A 22202-nucleotide genomic window follows, 5' to 3' on the forward strand; every position below is an offset into this window, starting at 1 on the left:
CTGAAAGCCTCCGTGCGCGCTCTAATCTCTCTAATTTTACATTCGTGATCTCCTCGGGAGGTATAAGTAGGGGGAAGCAATATACTCGATACCTCATCCAGAAACGCACCCTCTCGAAACCTGGCGAGCAAGCTACACCGCGATGCAGAGCGCCTCTCTTGCAGAGTCTGCCACTTGAGTTTATTAAACATCTCCGTAACGCTATCACGGTTACCAAATAACCCTGTGACGAAACGCGCCGCTCTTCTTTGGATCTTCTCTATCTCCTCCGTCAACCCGATCTGGTACGGATCCCACACTGATGAGCAATACTCAAGTATAGGTCGAACGAGTGTTTTGTAAGCCACCTCCTTTGTTGATGGACTACATTTTCTAAGCACTCTCCCAATCAATCTCAACCTGGCACCCGCCTTACCAACAATTAATTTTATATGATCATTCCACTTCAAATCGTTCCGCACGCATACTCCCAGATATTTTACAGAAGTAACTGCTACCAGTGTTTGTTCCGCTATCATATAATCATACAATAAAGGATCCTTCTTTCTATGTATTCGCAATACATTACATTTGTCTATATTAAGGGACAGTTGCCACTCCCTGCACCAAGTGCCTATCCGCTGCAGATCTTCCTGCATTTCGCTACAATTTTCTAATGCTGCAACTTCTCTGTATACTACAGCATCATCCGCGAAAAGCCGCATGGAACTTCCGACACTATCTACTAGGTCATTTATATATATTGTGAAAAGCAATGGTCCCATAACACTCCCCTGTGGCACGCCAGAGGTTATTTTAACGTCTGTAGATGTCTCTCCATTGATAACAACATGCTGTGTTCTGTTTGCTAAAAACTCTTCAATCCAGCCACACAGCTGGTCTGATATTCCGTAGGCTCTTACTTTGTTTATCAGGCGACAGTGCGGAACTGTATCGAACGCCTTCCGGAAGTCAAGAAAAATAGCATCTACCTGGGAGCCTGTATCTAATATTTTCTGGGTATCATGAACAAATAACGCGAGTTGGGTCTCACACGATCGCTGTTTCCGGAATCCATGTTGATTCCTACATAGTAGATTCTGGGTTTCCAAAAACGACATGATACTCGAGCAAAAAACATGTTCTAAAATTCTACAACAGATCGACGTCAGAGATATAGGTCTATAGTTTTCCGCATCTGCTCGACGACCCTTCTTGAAGACTGGGACTACCTGTGCTCTTTTCCAATCATTTGGAACCCTCCGTTCCTCTAGAGACTTGCGGTACACGGCTGTTAGAAGGGGGGCAAGTTCTTTCGCGTACTCTGTGTAGAATCGAATTGGTATCCCGTCAGGTCCAGTGGACTTTCCTCTGTTGAGTGATTTCAGTTGCTTTTCTATTCCTTGGACACTTATTTCGATGTCAGCCATGTTTTCGTTTGTGCGAGGATTTAGAGAAGGAACTGCAGTGCGGTCTTCCTCTGTGAAACAGCTTTGGAAAAAGGTGTTTAGTATTTCAGCTTTACGCGTGTCGTCCTCTGTTTCAATGCCATCATCATCCCGGAGTGTCTGGATATGCTGTTTCGAGCCACTTACTGATTTAACGTAAGACCAGAACTTCCTAGGATTTTCTGTCAAGTCTGTACATAGAATTTTACTTTCGAATTCACTGAACGCTTCTCGCATAGCCCTCCTTACGCTAACTTTGACATCGCTTAGCTTCTGTTTGTCTGAGAGGTTTTGGCTGCGTTTAAACTTGGAGTGAAGCTCTCTTTGCTTTCGCAGTAGTTTCCTAACTTTGTTGTTGTACCACGGTGGGTTTTTCCCGTCCCTCACAGTTTTACTCGGCACGTACCTGTCTAAAACGCATTTTACGATTGCCTTGAACTTTTTCCATAAACACTCAACATTGTCAGTGTCGGAACAGAAATTTTCGTTTTGATCTGTTAGGTAGTCTGAAATCTGCCTTCTATTACTCTTGCTAAACAGATAAACCTTCCTCCCTTTTTTTATATTCCTATTAACTTCCATATTCAGGGATGCTACAACGGCCTTATGATCACTGATTCCCTGTTCTGCACTTACGGAGTCGAAAAGTTCGGGTCTATTTGTTATCAGTAGGTCCAAGATGTTATCTCCACGAGTCGGTTCTCTGTTTAATGTTTTTTATTGTTTCAGTGCTTCATGTCAGTAAGATATGGGCAACTTTTGCAGACACTCAGACTGTGGTATCTGCTAAAAAGCTAAGACCTATATCTTACAATGCAGGCTTTCACGACCGCTATTCCCGTCCTTAGATTATGTTTTGTAGACATTAGGCGTGGGCCAAGGTATTTTTATGTGTGTAACGTTCCATCCCCTAATGATAGAGTCCTCATCAGAGTCTGTAAAGACGCAGAAAGTTAATAAGTTCAGATATTATGGTAAAACCGAATATCATATATGAACAGTAGATCGAGATCCGATTATTACTAAGCTAGGATGTACAAAAAGCACATACATAGCGTTACCAGAAAAGAAGAAGGGTTGAAACTGGGCGAGCTGCGGGCCTCACAGCTAAATAAAGCCAACAGCACCAGTCTTTTTCATAACACGAGTCGGTGCCACGCCATGATCCTAGGCAGCACACTGATAACGTCACGAACCAACAGTTGCATTGATACGCGCAAACAGTTTGGCTTGCTGAGATTATTTAAATTTGAAACTGCCATCTCGTATGTATAGTCTCTAAAGATGTTTCCAGCATTAGCAGACGAAAATTTTGCGACAGAGATAGACCTTGAATCACGGCCAAAAGCCTATAAAACGGAATTCACCAGTTACATGGATACGGCTGTTTCCACGCGGTTCCGTAGAAACTGTTTTGTAATCCTTGACCGCTATGAAGGGATAAGTCCTGCTGTCCTTTTTTTGCTACAAATATGTATATATTTCGTGACCATGACACCACCAACTGCACACAGCATCTAAAGGCTTCTTGTACTTACGAATACTTTTATGGTTCGTATTCAGTGTGATGCTCTTGTTTTAGTAGTGCTTGTATTTGTTAGCTATGATATCTGAGAAAAACCAGTTAGAATACATTTTGTTCTTCTACAGACAGAGTTATAGTCCGCAACGTACGTTACGTTGTGACAATACAGCGTGTCCCCAGAAGGCATGGCCAATGTTCAGGGATAAGACAAGGACTATCACTCTAAGCAAAAATGTCTAAGTGCGATGTGCACTTCATCTTCGATACTGCAGAAGAGATCTATTCTATACCTTCCGAGATTTCTTTGACGTTAGCGAAGATGAACACGTGCTCATAGCTCCTAGGGTATGCACTTCAGAACGCATTTTTTCCTTGTTTTGGTCCACGATACCACCTCTCACAATGTCGAGTGCTGTAGAAGAGATTTTGTTACACAGTACGGAAGATGAAGTGTCCATAGCTCTTGAGTTTCACATTTTAGAGCCCATGTGTACTTGACTTTTAGCTTAGAATGACGGTTTCTGTGATTTCCCTGAAAGTTGACCCTGCGTCTTGGGATACCCCGTATAATTTGAGTTTTCTGCGCCACTAGTTACCGACGTACTTATCTGGTGTTCGTAAAGGAATTCTGAGGCAGTGTTATTCATTCAAGGCTAGGTGTAGCAACATATACGAAGAAAACAACGAAATTTTTTGTTAATAATTAATGTGTAATCGGAACGATGTAATCAGAGACAGAGATTGGACGAGGATGTTGCAGGAAATCGGGGAATCACCAGACATTCACATAAATGAAAATTCGAAATGAACATAGCCGCTTGGGGCGTATGAACTCCATTGTTCCTTGCGGCGATTCTATTGCATTTAACGACTGTGCCATGTCGGCTGGTAGAAATAGACGTTGATTTAGAGCGTATACTATCTTTCAACACTTTAGGGAGACCTTCCCTCTTTCATCAGTATTGACAGGTATAGATAGCATCACAACGTACGAAAACCTTCCAATGACAAATAATACTACGAGGTGGGAAAAGACTTCTATTCTTAGAAATTTGAAAAGAAACAGTTGTCGAAAACTAGTGCTTTGTAGTTAAAGAAACTAATAACACTATCCCAAAAATTGAATGGAACTGTTGTTATGCTGCGAGAATATTCCCATCGTTCCAGCAAAATGTATCCAGGCCATCCTGACCATAATTCTGTTTTGGAGTGATATTCCGCCTAATACAAGACAACGTTTTTTTAGTTGTCTTGCATAAGGCAGAATATCTCTCTAATTTTTCTCACCAAGTACGGAAAGAAAGAATGACATCAACATCCGAAAGACGATTATAGCGCCAACTACCGCATAACCGGTAGACATTTTCCTGTACTTCGTGGAAATAGCTTTCCAGTGTTAGAAGTGCAGTCAGCAGACAGGCACGCGGCTACATTTTGGGCAAAGCGCTGTGCTCCAGAAACCTTGACTACTCCAAACGGGTCCATCCTGATGATTCCAGGAAAGCAAAATGCAAACACAATTGCTTGTACTCTAACTCAATAGAAAATCGTTTATTGACGGTACTAGTGACATACAGTGACTAATGTTTGCCATGGAACATTCAGATCGATACCAGTGATGAATTTCTAAAGTAAAAGTGGTGGAAACTTCAGAACATTTAACAAGATGGTCTCCTAACATTTTAACGTACAAAAGCCATCGAGTATTGTCAAGGGTCAGACTGACAACTCAGTAATAATTTGTTGTTATCTTTCACGGGTGGCATTCACAGCGTATTAAGGTTTATTTTGAACGGAAAATGGATTTCAATTGTCAAGCACCGCCTTTGTCGTTGACAAAGAGTAGTACTGTGAAACAATGATGCGCGAAGTGCCATGGAGCAAAGAAACATTTCTCGATGTGTGTGACCACGGTAAATCAAGTGGCAATAAGATGTTCCAAAGAACAAACGCATATTTTCGAAGATGTCAGAAACACTGGAATTTTCGTAGGTTAATCCAGAAAGGAATCAAGTATTTAGTTGTTCCGCATGTACACGACAATATGCCAAAGGAACAAAAGGTATCCAGAAAGCGTAACTGCCACTTACGACCGAAGGACACAAGAGTTTTGGCAATAGTATCTTCATAACCAAAGTTTTGTTGTTTTGGTACTGTCTTCGTTGACTGCATACCATAGTTCCACATGAAGCTAAGAAGCAGCAATTTCTAAAGAGCGCGTCATTTATGTTGGCGGCCGAGTTTAGGTTCGTTCTGCGCATCTGACGTCACAAAACACAGGCAGCCAATGAACAGAGAACGACGTTGCCAGATCTCGACTGCAGTGCAGAGCATGGACGAGTGTCTTCAGTTTTAGAAACATTCAGTCATAAATAAAGTAATAGAACAAAAGCAATGTCTTGATAGCAGACTTTCTTTTATAGAAAGTTTGGAAAAAGCATTCTTTATACCACTTGCTTCATATTCTATTAATTAATTTAACCAAACAAGCAATAAGACTCCTAATTCAGGCGATAGCAAGGAAAGGTGTTTGTATCAATCACACGAGCCGCTTTTTTGCAATAAAGAACAGCGGTAATTGTTTATTTCCTATTGTACTTCGACGAAGCGTGAGTAATTCATAGTCATACCAACAGTGTTTGTCAGTATTTTGCGTGACTTGTTAGAGTCTTCATGGGGGTCTGCATTCAGACGAGTTGCGATAGTGTAACGGTTAAGCTGATGGGCTTCTACGTGGAAGGTTATGAGTTCAAACCTTGTGCGGAGCGTAATATTTTCATTATTTAAAAACAATTTCGAAGTGCGTAACTTCACGAATTATATTCGTTTGAATGCAATTTTTTGAAATTTCTAGTACTTTGTCTCTTTATTTAAAATATTGCCAAACGTCTTAGATACGGCATCTGACACTTTGAGCCAAGTATGATCCACATCGGGTATTTTTGGGGCGATATAATTTACGAGTTCTTAGTATGTAGATAAAGCAAAATAGCACGTAGAAAGAAGTTACTGGTGGTATTAGTTATGTAATTACCTGAAACCTGCAACTCCAAAGCTGATAAGTTTGTTCATATACTCCGCAATTTTGCCACGCACATATTCGGACCCGTCATTGAGGTCATGGAGGCCCGACAACTCACAGTTTCGGATCTGAAATTACACACAAAACAGAGCAAGTTTAGCCGTCGAGAGTGCTACTGATGTTATTCTGGTGACATTCAACACTGAGAATGTAAGAAGAAATAAATCAAATCGCTTTTCAAAATAATTACTAACTGTGCTCGAAGTATGCATCTGTTCCGAAGGTACAGAATCTACATCACAACTACTTGACTCTCGGCTGCATATGTGTAATAAGCTGCTTAAAACGTACACGGGTGATAGCTCTATCATTATAGCACATTACTTCATTCTACGGAATGCAGATAGATTACTCGGATCTGAAGTACTTTGCTGCGTAACTTTTGTTGGAAACTGAACCACTGTCGAGATTGATTCAAAAATTAAACACTATTGAATGAGAGATTGTCGGTCTATGTGAAGGAGAATTTTTTTCCATACACCCTCTTACTGACTAGTCAGCTGGTGGATGACCGCGTGCTGGGGCTGTTCGTGTCAAGTGCGGAGGCGCACCACCACCGCTCGTCAGGTCTCACTGAAGACCAATCAACAGCATATCACACTTACATCTCAAGTTTTCTCTACGTCTTTCAAGAAAACAGTTATATCAAACACATAGACATTGTTGAGGCCTCGGTCACCTTAGTACTCCATCCAACAATTGCTGAAACATCTTATGAGCATTCTTCAGTCTGAATGGCGTCTTACAGTACTGTTAAAGGGCCAGGGTAATGTGAATGCTGTCTTCGGTTGGTCCACCTCCATCTGATGGTATCCACTACTTAAATCCATGGGATAGAAATACTGGCACTGCTACATGATATCGATTATATATGTGATTTTGGATATGGGGTGTGCATCTGTCACCTCTTTCTATTAATGTGGCGGTAGTCAGAAGAACCAATACTTCTTCGAACCATCTGTAGACTTCTTAGGCATAACCACCCATGGATTACTGCTCTCGTCTATTACCCTGGTAGCCTACTGGTGTCTGATAAATTTGTACATTAGTGCTCCATTGGTGTGATGTAGATACCATCTATCGTGTCTATGGGAAAAGAGCCGGATTGCTGGCAAGATGTCATCTACCATCTAGCCAGCTGGATGCAACATACAGCACCCAGGTTTGCTGATGATTGTGCTCAGTACATGGTACGTAACTCCATTGTGTGACCCACATCACAAGCACCTGGCATCAGCAGTGCATGAAGACAGTAAGAAATCTTGCTGTGGTAGGTCAGCAGTGGATGGCAGCAACCTGGGGGCTGTAGATGCGTACCACAGACGTGTGCACACTTCAGTGACAGGAGACCGCTGCCGTGCATGGGATGTGACATGCTGCCTCCTGGGCACGAGTCTGGCTGCTGCTGGGGTGGGCCCAGAAGGCACAAATTGCTGCGTCTCTAAGTCGGAAAAGCAAACTTAGTGATAGAAGCCGGTACAAATTTGGAGACCAGAACTCATGGCTGCCGCTGGTAACTCCATGTGGTCCCCTTATGTGGCATAGACTGCTGGGCTGCGAACGAAACTTCTACAAAAATAACAGCTATATATTCAAGAGAGCAGCTGACGTGTTATGGCAATGCGCCGCTTTACTCACGGTATTGGTAAGACAGCTGAAACCCACTGGTGGAGAAATTCCTTGCCTGTGCTGTTCATTACCACTCTGCAGGCATGTTTCACCGAGTTAGCCTTGCCTGTCTGGTAATAATTCGAGAGCTCAGGTGCTGTAAGCTCTGTAGCATCATTTTGAGAAAGACGTAGGTTACGCGATATTTCCACAATCAAACATACAGTACATTATAAACTAACAACGAACTGACCATATCCTCATCTTTATGAAACAGATACAAACTTGGCCCACTATGCTGTAGCAGCAACAAACAGCCCAGACCAGTATTTCAACATGTGGAGCGAAATACTATTCGAACAACTGTTGAGATACAAATGTTTCCCAACAAATTTCTGATTTTTACTGTTGCATTATAGAACATTCACAAGTACCGGGTGGTTATAATGAAAGTGCAGCTACCCACGGGACTACCGTGCGGGCTGTAATTATCATACGGCAACGAAAGATGGTAGATAACCTATTGCATTAATGTGGAACCATTTTACGGTCCGTAAAAGCTGGTTCCAATTTTGGCTACCACGTGCCAATCTGGCACTGTACATTGTTTGCATGATTGTATGACATCCATGCTGTCACTTTAAAAGCCATGACTTGAGTGAACAGTATGGCTAATGAGAAGAAGACTATGCACTATTATTGACACTGTTTCACGTCAGTGGCAGCAGTTACAGTGCTGCGCTGAGAGAGTGTCACCGACTCAAAGGTCTGATGTCATTAAATGGTTTAAGGAAGACGATAATGAAATTTGATGACATGGGTGAGCTTGGTGTGGCATCTGGAAGAGGAAGGCGTCCTATGCCGCTGGGAGTTAGTGATGAGGTCGCTGTTGCTATAACTGACCGTGGACGACATGCCCTGGTTAGCGCTAATGCTCGTGCAGTGCCACGAGACTTGTCCATCTCATGGTCAACAGTACAGAAAACTTTACGGTCTGTTCCACATTGGTACCCGTACAATATCAAGACGGTTCAGCAACTGAAACCTCGTGATCCTCAGAACTTTCAGAATTTGCTCTTCGGTTTCTGGTACGGATGACATGCGGCCAGGCAATATGCTATGCAATGACGAGGCATATTTTACAATACAGGGTGCAGTGAATACACAGTACTGCCGAATTTTGGGTACTGTTGAACCGCCTATTGTGCGCGAAGAGCCATTGCACTCGCTGTACGTGACTTTGTGGCGAGGGTTCAGAAGCACCTTTATTCTCAGTCCGTTCTTCTTTGAAAAGAATACACACGGGACGTCCTTGAACACCATGTGATTCCTGCTTTGGAACAGCGCAACTGTGGAAACTACTGTTTTAAAGCAAGATGCAGCAAAACCCCATGTCGCTCGCCCAGTGAAAGATCTGGTTAATACAACCTTCCACTAACGTATTATCTGCAGAGGTTTCCCAGATGCATGGCTCGCAAGTTCATCTGATCTGCATCCATGCGAGTTTTGGCTCTGGGGATATCTAAAGCAACACATTCACTAGGGACAGTTTCGTTCTCTACCGGATCTGGATGCCAATATATAGCAACACGTTGCTTGGAATCCACCGGAACTACTGCGACCAGCTGTTGATGATGTTTTACAGATGCAGCATCTCGTCGACGTCTCCAGCGCTCATATTGAACATGTTGCGAAAGCGACGGTTGATAATGAAATAAACATTATGCCTTTCTCACTTGTTTGACCTTTTCTGCCCACGTCCCGTTCCTAAACCATTTCTTATGGAATAATTTCTATACGTCTTGCTTGCATTCACAGCGCCAGATTAGCCGCTGGTGGCCAAAATTGGGACTAATTTTTGTCCCAGGTAAATGGATTACACCTTAACGCGTTAGAATATCTACCAAGTTTCGCTACAGTACGATAATTTCAGGCCACAGTTAACCTCTGTGAATAGCTGCACTTTAATTGCAACCATCCTGTACGATAGGCTGATTTGAGACAAAGAAATGTTTTAGGTTTTTAGATTTCTTATGTCGTACTAAAAGCTTAATTTTCATGCTCTTCAGGGATTCTGACGATCGCTGCATCTGAGTGATCTCTAATTTCCGTCGCGAGCTGTCCAAGCAATCTGATGGATTCATTTGGTACATTGAAAACAACAATACTATCCTGAGAACTATTGGTTTGTTATGTATGAAGCTGCTTAGTACTTACATTGCTAGCATTCTGGTAGTTGGTGATTTCGCAGGAAGGATAGTGGAAGTCATTCGGGCCATATGGAACGTCAGGGTAGTAGAAACCACTCGGTTTGCTGCCTGCAACACCGCTCAGACCGTCCCAGGGCGCACTCATGTGGTTGATAACAGCGTCAGCGTAGATTCTGCAAGGTGCAAAACATTACCTACAGAGAATCATCATCTGGTGTCTGTTGTGAAAAGATCTTACACTGACGGCTTTAGTGCTGTGTTAAAACGTTAGGCTCCGTGAAATCGAAATCAGCTGAGTTTAACTACAAATACAGCATATAGTTTTAAAATTACTGTGGATTCTGTAGAGTCTTACGTATCATTATTAACTATGTTTGCACACCCAGAATAAGCACAATAACTTATCCTGTTCTCCTTATGACTCGAGATCAAGCCTATGGAAAAGTGATCTACAAATACAAGTAGTAGTGAGATGACAAATGTCTTGGGGAAAGTAGTCCTAGTCGAAACTGTTTTCCTCTACCCTTCTCGAAGTTCAAGAACTCGAACTGGCGTTGACCTTCACCATTAACGGAAAATCTCTGGAAAAGTAAGTTCTGTTTAGTTGTGCTGCTGGAAATTTTTGGCAGACCAAGATTAGTACAATAGCTTTGATGCATACCCAACTCTTTTGACGGGATGAACTACATGAGAGAGCGGTTTTCGCTGCGCATAATAATCTCTCACCTGTGTACGCAGACAATACAAATAATTGATTGCGTGAGAAACTGTTCCACTCGTACAGGAAAGCACAATCTGCCCACAAAGTATTAATAACGCTGCTATACCACCTACCGCTGTGCTCTCAAAGCCGTTCATTTGCTGGGATCATACGTTAAAGTATTTGACGAACCTGTTCGTCTACGGTACAAATAATACCTTCTAGAGACCGGTAACGGATAATTGACCTTTCTAATGGCTCGGACAGAAGCGCACTATCAATTGTTCTTCGCCCTCGTGGCTTGGGACGTAATCAACATCTAATTTTATGTGGTGATACTGTTAAACTCTTTATGGTATCAAATTTCCAGTTATTTGTATGAAGCAATTTGTGCTCATTATTGGTGATCACTTTAGTCGTATCTTGCGTTTGCTCATAGTGAACTGTGTAGCATACCGGAGGAGGCCTACTGATTCGAGTAATATTACACTTCGCTACAAATTCGCAAATTGCATGTCCCTAATCATGTAGTATCCATTCTGTGTACCACTTGTGACTATACATCACACAGGTATTTCTCAGCTCAGTACTTTCAGAAGAAATTCGACTGAAGGTACAGAATACTTCTGGTGTAGTCATATCAAGTCTGAGATCCATTCAGTTATTTACGATACCTCTTCACACAGTTTCCTGTATCATTTTGCTAATTACATCACATAATTCGATTTCTAATTTCAGTTTCACCTACAGAAAGTGAATAGGGGATTGTTAAATTTATTCCATTTTACAGTTTTGCATGCTCTATAGCAACTAGTACCGAAGATTTTGCTGTTTACTTACCGGACTCCAACATTGTTGCAACGTTTCACCATATCACCGAACTCTGCTTCGGATCCAGAACGGCTGACGAGCCTGTAAGACACGGGTTGATAGCGCTCCCACCACGGCCTGTTTTTGGTGGTAATAGCCATGCACTCATTAGGAGGAGAAACCTGTAGCGAAAAGCGGATGTAGATACAAGCAAGCAATTTTGCCACTCGTGCACATTTGAAAAATATTGGCTTTTCAAAACGTAGATTAGTAATACCAAATGTTTAAGTTAAGCCCGCATCTCGTGGTCGTGCGGTAGCGTTCTCGCTTCCCACGCCCGGGTTCCCGGGTTCGATTCCCGGCGGGGTCAGGGATTTTCTCTGCCTCGTGATGGCTGGGTGTTGTGTGCTGTTCTTAGGTTAGTTAGGTTTAAGTAGTTCTAAGTTCTAGGGGACTGATGACCATAGCTGTTAAGTCCCATAGTGCTCAGAGCCATTTTGTTTAAGTTAAGGAACAGACAAGCAACGATAGTTATTCAATGGGCTGATTCTCCCGGTACATGAACTTTTGATACGAGAAGGAAGAAGCAGATCAGACGTTAAATGAAGATAATCTCTTAATAGCATACTATTTACATCGACAAATACAGAAATATAAAGGTTTTCAGGTGTGTTTGGACCCTCTGTTCTTTGTAATAAATTTGATTTTTTTCACTAGCGAGGGAATTCATGGACGTAGAATTCCCAGTAAATGTAACGATCGTAATTGTTTCATCTGGAACATAACTTGGTATAAGACTTCAAATTACACTCACTCTTACAATTAGAGTATCAGGTGTCGTAAGTTGAAAATGCGGATAACTCCAGTAATTACAAGAACGAAGTTCCATATACTGTCCAACGATGAATATGGAGAATATCAGTACCAGTAACAGTTTCTTAAAGAGGGTAGAACTCTGCTTTAATCTGCAATTAAAGCTTAAAACGTAGCCTACGTCAGTGAACATCAAAAAAGAGTTGGAAATGGAAACACTGCCTTAACTTACCAAGTCGTACCTGTTGTTAAATTCTTGTACATAAACAACATTTATGGTTTAAAATAAAGCAATCACTATTTAGGATCTGTCATGTACGCTATGTATACCATATGCTAGTGAAATTTTATAGGTAAACTGATTTGCCCCGATATGAGAAACTCGTTTAAGGATGTAACAGTGGCGATATCTATAGTTTTATTGGTATTCATAATTTAATGCAGTATGAAGCCTGTAGGAGCGGCGGTTCACCGTTTCTGGTAACGTATCCTTTCGATTGGATCCACAAGCAGTCTTTCCTGAATAACGGATTAACACATTAAGAATATTCATTGTACACTGTAAAAAGACGTCATTTTGATTCCCGTCGGATCAACTTATTAATATGGAAATGAAAAACTACAGATAATAAAATCTAAATTTATTTTTCACTCAGTCCAAATAATGTATGTGACTATTCTCGAGCTGTGACGTCTGTCCCTCACTGCTTCGATACGGCCCTCGACGATTTCCTCTCTTGTGTCAGTCTCTTGATCTCAAATTAGACTTGCATCCAATTTTCTCAATTATTTGTTGCATGTATATCAGTCTCGGTCTTCCCGTACAGTGTTTACCCTCCACGGTTCCCTCTAGTACCATGTAAGGTTTTCCCTGATATCTTTAAAAATATCATTTCGTTCTTCCCCTTTTCCTTGTCAGTGTTTTCCGTATGTTACTTTCTTAGTTGATTCTACAGAGATCCTCCTCATTCCTTACCTTACTAGCCCACCTAATTATCAGCATTCAACATCCTTCTACAGCAAAAATCTCAAAAGCTTCGATTCTCTTCTGTTTCCCACACTCCATAATTCACTACCATGAAACGCAGTGCCTCGAACGTACGTTCTCGAAAATTTCTTCCTCAGATTAAGGTTGATATTTGATACTAGGAGACTTGACGTTGCCATCAATGCCCTCCCTGCCTGTGTTAAAATACTTTTTATTTACTTGGTTCGTTAACTGTCATTTGACTTCCGGCATAGCAGAACCCTTCACTTCATCTACTTCGTGGCCCGATTTTTGATGATGCTAAGTTTGTCGCTGTTCCCGTTTCTGCTACTTCTCATTATTTTTCTGTTTTTGAGTTTTGCTATCAATCCACGTTCTGCACTCATTATACTCTTCATCCCATTCAAGAGATCCAGTAATGTTTCTTCACTTTCACTGATATCCTTTCACCGTTAGTTTTAAACCCACACTTAAACCTTCGTTTTATTTACTTACTGTTTCTTTGATTCACAGATTGGACAGTAGGGACGAAAACCCTTATCCCTGTGTTACACCCTTCGTAATCGAAGCATTGGCTTCTTGGTCTTCCTGTTATATCGTTCCTTCTTGTTTCGGCTATGTATTGTATTTTTCCCGTCTTTCCCTATAGGGTACTTTTTCCGTAATTTGGAACACCTTGGACCATTTTTCATTGTCGAATGCTTTTTTTCAGGTCGACTGGTCCCATTAATGAATCTTAGTTTTTCTTATGTCTTGCTTCCATTATTAAAGGCAATGACAGAACCGTCTCTATGGTGTTCTTACAAGGGAACCTCCCCATCGCACCCCCCTCAGATTTAGTTATACGTTGGCACAGTGGATAGGCCTTGGAAAACTGAACACAGATCAATCGAGAAAACAGGAACAAGTTGTTAGGAACTATGAAAAAAATAAGCTAAATATACAAACTGTGTAGTCCATGAGCGACATAGGCAACATCAAGGAGAATGTGAGCACTGGAGCACCGTGGTCCCGTGGTTAGCGTGAACAGCTGCTAAACGAGAGATCCTCGGTCCAAGTCTTCCCTCGAGTCAAAAGTTAAATTTTTTATTTTCAGACAATTATTATCTGACGTGTTTTCCTGTGGAGGAATCGGTTGACCTATGACCTTGCGATAAAATGTTTTCGGTTCCCATTGGAGAGGCATGTCCTTTCGTCTACTAATCGCACGGTTTTGCGGTGCGGTCGCAAAACACAGACACTAAACTTATCACAGTGAACAGAGACGTCAATGAACGAACGGACAGATCATAATTTTGCAAAAATAAAGAAAGTTAACTTTTCATTCGAGGGAAGACTTGAACCAAAGACCTCTCGTTCCGCAGGTGCTCACGCTAACCACGGCGCTCCTGAGCGCACATTGTCCTTGATGTCGCCTATCTTGCCAATGAATTACTCAGTTTGTATATTTTGCTTATTTTTTCATAGTTCCACACAACTTCTTCCTGTTTTCTCGATTGATCTGTGTTCAGTTTTTCAAAGCCTATCCACTGTGGCAACTTATAACTAAATCTGAGGGGGGTGCGATGGGGAGGTTCCCTTGTTAGTTTCCCGATAACTGAACTTTGTGTCGTTTATCAAATCCTCAAGTTTCGTTTCCACTCTTCTGTTAGTTGTTCTTGCCAGCAGCTGTTACGCTGATTGGGTGATAATTCTGGTACTTATCTTTTCGGGGTTGTGTTGATGACATTTTCTCCGAAAATATGACTGCATGTCTCCAGCCCCATAGGTTCTACACACTTACGTAATAGTCACATCATTAGTCAGGAAGGTTATCTATCCCTTGTACCCCATTCGGTCGCAAGTCTATTAAGCTCTGACGATAATACTGTTTCCCCTGTCTTTCACAACGTCTCCCATTTCTTCCTCAATCACGTCCTCACCTCGTAGAGGCCTTCAGTGTACTCTTTCCACCTAACTGCTCTTTCACCTGCGCTGAACAAAGGAATTCATTTTGTACTATTAATGTAGACGCCCTTGCTTTTAGTTGCAATCTAGGTTATTTTGACTTTTCATATGTTGCTTCAATTCTTCCGACGACCATTTCTTTCTCGATTTCCTCACATTTTTCCTGTATTCATTTCACCTTGGCTTTGCTGAACTTCCCTGTTATTTTATTCCTAAGCGACTTATATTTCTATATTCCTGAAATTCTGTAAACATATTTGTACTTCCTCCATTCGTCAATCAATTTAAATATTTCTTCTGTAAATCCACATTTCTTCGCATTTACCTTCCTTGTACAGATCTCTGTCTGTCCAACTTCTGTGACTGCTCTGTTTAGAGATGTCCATTCCAATTAAATTGATCTGCCTAGTGTTTTATTCATTATTGCTGCATCTACAGCTTCACAGGATTTCAAACTCATTGTTCATCAGTACTTCAGCACCCTACTACTTTCCATATTGATCATTAGGACGAGCCTCTGGAACATAAGTCTACTCATCATCAGTATTACATTATGACCAAACTCTACGTCTGCTTCTTGTTAAGGCTTGCAAACCGATTTTTGATTTCGGAATCTCTATCACGCCATGATGTAATCAGCTGGATTCTTCCCGTATCTCCAGGGCTATTCCAAGTATAACTCCTCGTCTTGTAATTTTGAACACTTATTCTCACCTTCTAGCTTAAGTTTATTGCAGAACTCAATTAGTCTATCTCCTCTTTCATTCCTACTACCTAGCCCATATTCTCCAGTAAATCTTTCTATTCCTTCCCCTACTACCGCTTTCCAGTCTCCATGGTTATTAAAATGTCATTCCTTTTACATAGTGAATTACCGGTTCAATATCCTCATATATTTTCTGTATCTCTTCGTCTTCTGCTTGTGACGTCGGCATGTACACGTGAACTATTGTTGGTGGTTTCGGTTACCTATTATTTTGATGAGAACAACCCGGTCAATTAACTATTGGCAGTCACTCACTCTCTGCCCTACGTTCCTGATCGTAATGAGTTACGTTATATCATTTCCTTTTTCTGTTGGTATTACCATCATAATACGATTTCATCCAGGTAAAACGTGGCGCAGCCAGAACTGAAGTGCAACGTGTTGCAAACGAGATGCTACGACGTTGCTTGATAAGCAAGGCTTCATATGCATTTATTAATCACAGAGAATTTACCGATCCTAAGTTCCATTTTAAAGGATTAATTGCTTTACTGGAAGTATTTACCGTACAATTACAGCCATTGCTTTTCAAAGGCATGTCGATGTACATCCGTACTGTGATTTTATACAACATTGACTGACATATCCTTCTATGATGTTTCAGTGACCACTTGCAGAAGCAGGACTTTAAAAATATGTGTTTATTTGTTTCATCACTAATCATGTATACATATCTTGTAAACTGACTCGCTCTACTTCATTTCGATAAAAGAATCGTTCAAATGACCTGTGCAAGAAGTAACTAACTAACTAATTAATAGGCTGATTTTCAAAATCGTATACATAATATGTGGTGTATTTCACATGAAATGCATTATACGTAAAATGTAACAAAGATTTTGTGTTTATAAGCACCAGTATTGAAAAATACCTGAGTGTTATGTGTAATATATCAAAAATCACCTTTGCATTTTAATTTTTTTAATTCACTTGAAAGAGACAGTAGCCTTCGTCACAATGTCATAGCGTCTTCCGTTTTATCACCACAAACAAAACTTATCAAAAAGGAAAAGAGACCATTTCCATTACCGAGAAAGTGTTTAAAATAGCATATTCAAGTGCTTTTTGTTATGATCTTGAATTGTGTGCTTACGCTGACATCTCCACCAACTCAGTGGAACTGCACGATTAATTTGCAACCAAGTTCTTCTGGTTCACCGGAAAGCGAAAAGGAGCGGAGCTTCTAGACGCCCATACCGGAGGAGGGAACGACTACGGATGTTCGTGTTTTCAGGATATAGCTTTTCTGTTGGACATCGCACACGAAATTTTCTGGCGGAAATAATAGGTATTGTATAGGTCATCCCCCCCCCCCCCCCCCATGAACCACGGACCTTGCCTTTGGTGGGGAGGCTTGCGTGCCTCAGCGATACAGATGGCCGTACCGTAGGCGCAACCACAACGGAGGGGTATCTGTTGAGAGGCCAGACAAACGTGTGGTTCCTGAAGAGGGGCAGCAGCCTTTTCAGTAGTTTCAGGGGCAACAGTCTGGATGATTGACTGATCTGGCCTTGTAAAACTAACCAAAACGGCCTTGCTGTGCTGGTACTGCGAACGGTTGAAAGAAAGGGGGAACTACAGCCGTAATTTTTCCCGAGGGCATGCAGCTTTACTGTATGGTTAAATTATGATGGCGTCCTCTTGGGTAAAATATTCCGGAGGTAAAATAGTCCCCCATTTGAATCTCCGGGCGGGGACTAATCAAGAGGACGTCGTTATCAGGAGAAAGAAAACTGGCGTTCTACGGATCGCAGCGTGGAATGTCAGATCCCATAATCGGGCAGGTAGGTAAGAAAATTTAAAAAGGGAAATGGATAGGTTTAAGTTAGATTTAGTGGGAATTAGTGAAGTTCGGTGGCAGGAGGCACAAGACTTTTGGTCGGGTCAATACGGGGTTATAAATACAAAATCAAATAGAGGTAATGCAGGAGTAGCTTTAATAATGAATAAAAAAATAGGAGTGCGGGTAAACTACTACAAACAGCATAGTGAACGCATAATTGTGGCCAAGATAGACACGAAGCCCACACCTACTACAGTAGTACAAGTTTATATGCCAACTAGCTCTGCAGATGATAAAGAAATTGATGAAATGTATGATGTGATAAAAGAAATTATTCAGGTAGTGAAGGGAGACGAAAATTTAATAGTCATGGGTGACTGGAATTCGAGAGTAGGAAAAGGGAGAGAAGGAAATATAGTAGGTGAATATGGATTGGGGGTAAGAAATGAAAGAGGAACCAGCCTGGTAGAATTTTGCACAGAGCATAACTTAATCATAGCTAACACTTGGTTCAAGAATCATAAAAGAAGGTTGTATATATGGAACAATCCTGGAGATACTAGAAGGTATCAGATATATAATGGTAAGACAGAGATCCTCCCATGAACCATGGACCTTGCCATTGGTGGGGAGGCTTGCGTGCCTCAGCGATACAGATAGCCGTACCGTAGGTACAACCCCAACGGAGGGGTATCTGTTGAGAGGCCAGACAAACGTGTGGCTCCTGAAGAGGGGCAGCAGCCTTTTCAGTAGTTGCAAGGGGAACTGTCTGGATGATTGACTGATCTGGCCTTGTAACAATAACCAAAACGGCCTTGCTGTGCTGGTACTGCGAACGGCTGAAAGCAAGGGGAGACTACGGCCGTAATTTTTCCCGAGGGCATGCAGCTTTACTGTATTATTAAATGATGATGGCGTCCTCTTGGGTAAAATATTCCGGAGGTAAAATAGTCCCCCATTCGGATCTCCGGGCGGGGACTACTCAAGAGGATGTCGTTATCAGGAGAAAGAAAACTGGCGTTCTACGGATCGGAGCGTGGAATGTCAGGTCCCTTAATCGGGCAGGTAGGTTAGAAAATTTGAAAAGGGAAATGGATAGGTTAAAGTTAGATTTAGTGGGAATTAGTGAAGTTCGGTGGCAGGAGGAACAAGACTTCTGGTCAGGTGACTACAGGGTTATAAACACAAAGTCAAATAGGGGTAATGCAGGAATAGGTTTAGTAATGAATAGGAAAATAGGAACGCGGCTAAGCTACTACAAACGGCTTAGTGAACGCATTATTGTGGCCAAGATAGATACGAAGCCCACACCTATTTATATGCCAACTAGCTCTGCAGATGACGAAGAAATTGAAGAAATGTATGATGAAATAAAAGAAATTATTCAGATAGTGAAGGGAGACGAAAATTTAATAGTCATTGGTGACTGGAATTCGAGTGTACGAAAAGGGAGAGAAGGAAACCTAGTACGTGAATATGGATTGGGGCTAAGAAATGAAAGAGGAAGCCGCCTGGTAGAATTTTGCACAGAGCACAACTTAATCATAGCTAACACTTGGTTTAAGAATCATGATAGAAGGTTGTATACATGGAAGAACCCTGGAGATACTAAAAGGTATCAGATAGATTATATAATGGTAAGACAGAGATTTAGGAACCAGGTTTTAAATTGTAAGACATTTCCAGGGGCAGATGTGGACTCTGACCACAATCTATTGGTTATGACCTGTAGATTAAAACTGAAGAAACTGCAAAAAGTTGGGAATTTAGGGAGATGGGACCTGGATAAACTGAAAGAACTAGAGGTTGTACAGAGTTTCAGGGAGAGCATAAGGGAACAATTGACAGGAATGGGGGAAAGAAATACAGTACAAGAAGAATGGGTAGCTTCGAGGGATGAAGTAGTGAAGGCAGCAGAGGATCAAGTAGGTAAAAAGACGAGGGCTAGTAAAAATCCTTGGGTAACAGAAGAAATATTCAATTTAATTGATGAAAGGAGAAAATATAAAAATGCAGTAAATGAAGCAGGCAAAAAGGAATACAATTGTCTCAAAATGAGATGGACATGAAGTGCAAAATGGCTAAGCAGGCGTGGCTAGAGGACAAATGTAAGGATGTAGAGGCTTATCTCACTAGGGGTACGATACATACGGCCTACAGGAAAATTAAAGAGACCTTTGGAGATAAGAGAACCACTTGTATGAACATCAAGAGCTCAGATGGAAACCCAGTTCTAAGCAAAGAAGGGAAAGCAGAAAGGTGGAAGGAGTATATAGAGGGTCTATACAAGGGCGATGTACTTGAGGACAATATTATGGAAATGGAAGAGGATGTAGATGAAGATGAAATGGGAGACACGATACTGCGTGAAGAGTTTGACAGAGCACTGAAAGACCTGAGTCGACAACATTCCATTGGAACTACTGACGGCCTTGGGAGAGCCATTCCTGACAAAACTCTACCATCTGGTGAGCAAGATGTATGAAACAGGCGAAATACCCTCAGACTTCAAGAAGAATATAATAATTCCAATCCCAAAGAAAGCAAGTGTTGACAGATGTGAGAATTACCGAACAATCAGTTTAATAAGCCACAGCTGCAAAATACTAACACGAATTCTTTATAGACGAATCGAAAAACTGATAGAAGCCGACCTCGGGGAAGATCAGTTTGGATTCCGTAGAAATGTTGGAACACGTGAGGCAATACTGACCTTACGACTTATCTTAGAAGAAAGATTAAGGAAAGGCAAACCTAAGTTTCTAGCATTTGTAGACTTAGAGAAAGCTTTTGACAATGTTGATTGGAATATTCTCTTTCAAATTCTAAAGGTGGCAGGGGTAAAATACAGGGAGCGAAAGGCTATGTACCATTTGTAGAGAGACCAGATGGCAGTTATAAGAGTCGAGGGGCATGAAAGGGAAGTGGTGGTTGGGAATGGAGTGAGACAGGGTTGTAGCCTCTCCCCGATGTTATTCAATCTGTATATTGAGCAAGTAGTAAAGGAAACTAAAGTAAAATGCGGAGTAGGTATTAAAATCCATGGAGAAGAAATAAAAACTTTGAGGTTCGCCGATGACATTGTAATTCTGTCAGAGGCAGCAAAGGACTTGGAAGAGCAGTTGAACGGAATGGACAGTGTCTTGAAAGGAGGACATAAGTTGAAAAACATCAACAAAAGCAAAACGATGATAATTGAATGTAGTCGAATTAAGTCGGGTGATGCTGAGGGAATTAGATTAGGAAATGAGACACTTAAAGTAGTAAAGGAGTTTTGCCATTTGGGGAGGAAAATAACTGATGATGGTCGAAGTAGAGAGGATATAAAATGTAGACTGGCAATGGCAAGGAAAGCGTTTCTGAAGAAGAGAAATTTGTTAACATCGATTATTGATTCAAGTGTCAGGAAGCCGTTTCTGAGAGTATTTGTATGGAGTGTAGCCATGTATAGAAGTGAAACATGGACCATAAATATTTTGGACAACAAGAGAATAGAAGCTTTCGAAATGTGGTGCTACAGAAGAATGCTGAAGATTAGATGGGTAGATCACATAACTAATGAGGAGGTATTGGGGAGAATAGGAGTTGTGGCACAACTTGACAAGAAGAAGGGACCAGTTGGGAGGACATGTTCTGAGGCATCAAGGGATCACAAATTTAGCATCGGAGGGCAGCGTGGAGGGTAAAAGTCGTAGAGGGAGACCAAGAGATTAATACACTAAACAGATTCAGAAGGTTGTAGGTAGCAGTAAGTACTGGGAGATGAAGAAGCTTGCACAGGGTAGGGTAGCATGGAGAGCTGCATTAAACCAATCTCAGGACTCAAGACCACAACAACAACAACAACAATAGGTCATCCACTGTTACTGACTTTGACGTGGATGTTCAAATTGGTCTATTAATTCTATTTTTGTCTCAGTTCTACCTTGCATTCCTTGTCTATTAAAACCCGATTTTTTTCTTGAAACTCTACAGATGATTATAGCTGAAAAGTGAAAGTATGGTCTCATACCTTCTGCGTCACGACGTTATATCTTGAAAAAAAGTGTGTCATTTTCTCGCGTCTCACCTGTACGCCAGCATAGCCCTTTTTTGCCAGGAACCGCTCGCACTCTGCCGCGACATCCGTCCACTTCCATTCGAACAGGTGGACAATGGTGCTGCGACCGTCCACGACGTTGGGTTCCCACTGGGCTCTGACGCCCAGCAACGAAGCCGCCACTAGACACAGAAAAGACAGCATCGCTCTCTGACTACACCGTTATCGATGCAGCCGCCAGGTGAAGGCTAGTCGCACTTTTATATGTTGCCGCCAACAGGATGTGCACCCCTGCAGAACAATACTGTGTGCAACGTGCTCTCCTGCAGCGTGGCGCACTTTGCAAACGATGAAGTAAAGGACGCCTCTGGCAAGGAACAAATATCTCGTTAGCGATAATGACTGCTAGCTTGTTTTTCCTGCGACATACAGATGTGTTTGTATCTCGAAGCGGGAGAACGTCATAATATTTACTTCCGTTCCTGCCGCTAGAGTCGCCCGAGC

At 41.7% G+C, this 22202-nt stretch overlaps 1 protein-coding gene across 1 annotated transcript in view; it reads right to left on the reverse strand.

Moving 5' to 3' along the window:
• LOC126236520 (alpha-amylase 2-like) overlaps positions 1-21945 on the reverse strand; it is a 43732-nt gene extending 21787 nt beyond the window's left edge. Inside the window, exons 1-4 of the mRNA XM_049945886.1 lie at positions 21729-21945; positions 11393-11544; positions 9860-10025; positions 5987-6102 (exon numbers count right to left, since the gene is read on the reverse strand). Of these exons, the coding sequence (XP_049801843.1) occupies positions 5987-6102; positions 9860-10025; positions 11393-11544; positions 21729-21902 (608 nt within the window). The 5' untranslated portion in view covers positions 21903-21945. The remainder of the gene's footprint in view (positions 1-5986; positions 6103-9859; positions 10026-11392; positions 11545-21728) is intronic.
• Positions 21946-22202: the final 257 nt, after the last annotated feature.

The sequence above is a fragment of the Schistocerca nitens genome, chromosome 2 (assembly GCF_023898315.1).
Source record: "Schistocerca nitens isolate TAMUIC-IGC-003100 chromosome 2, iqSchNite1.1, whole genome shotgun sequence".
Classification (NCBI taxonomy): Eukaryota; Metazoa; Arthropoda; class Insecta; order Orthoptera; family Acrididae; genus Schistocerca; species Schistocerca nitens.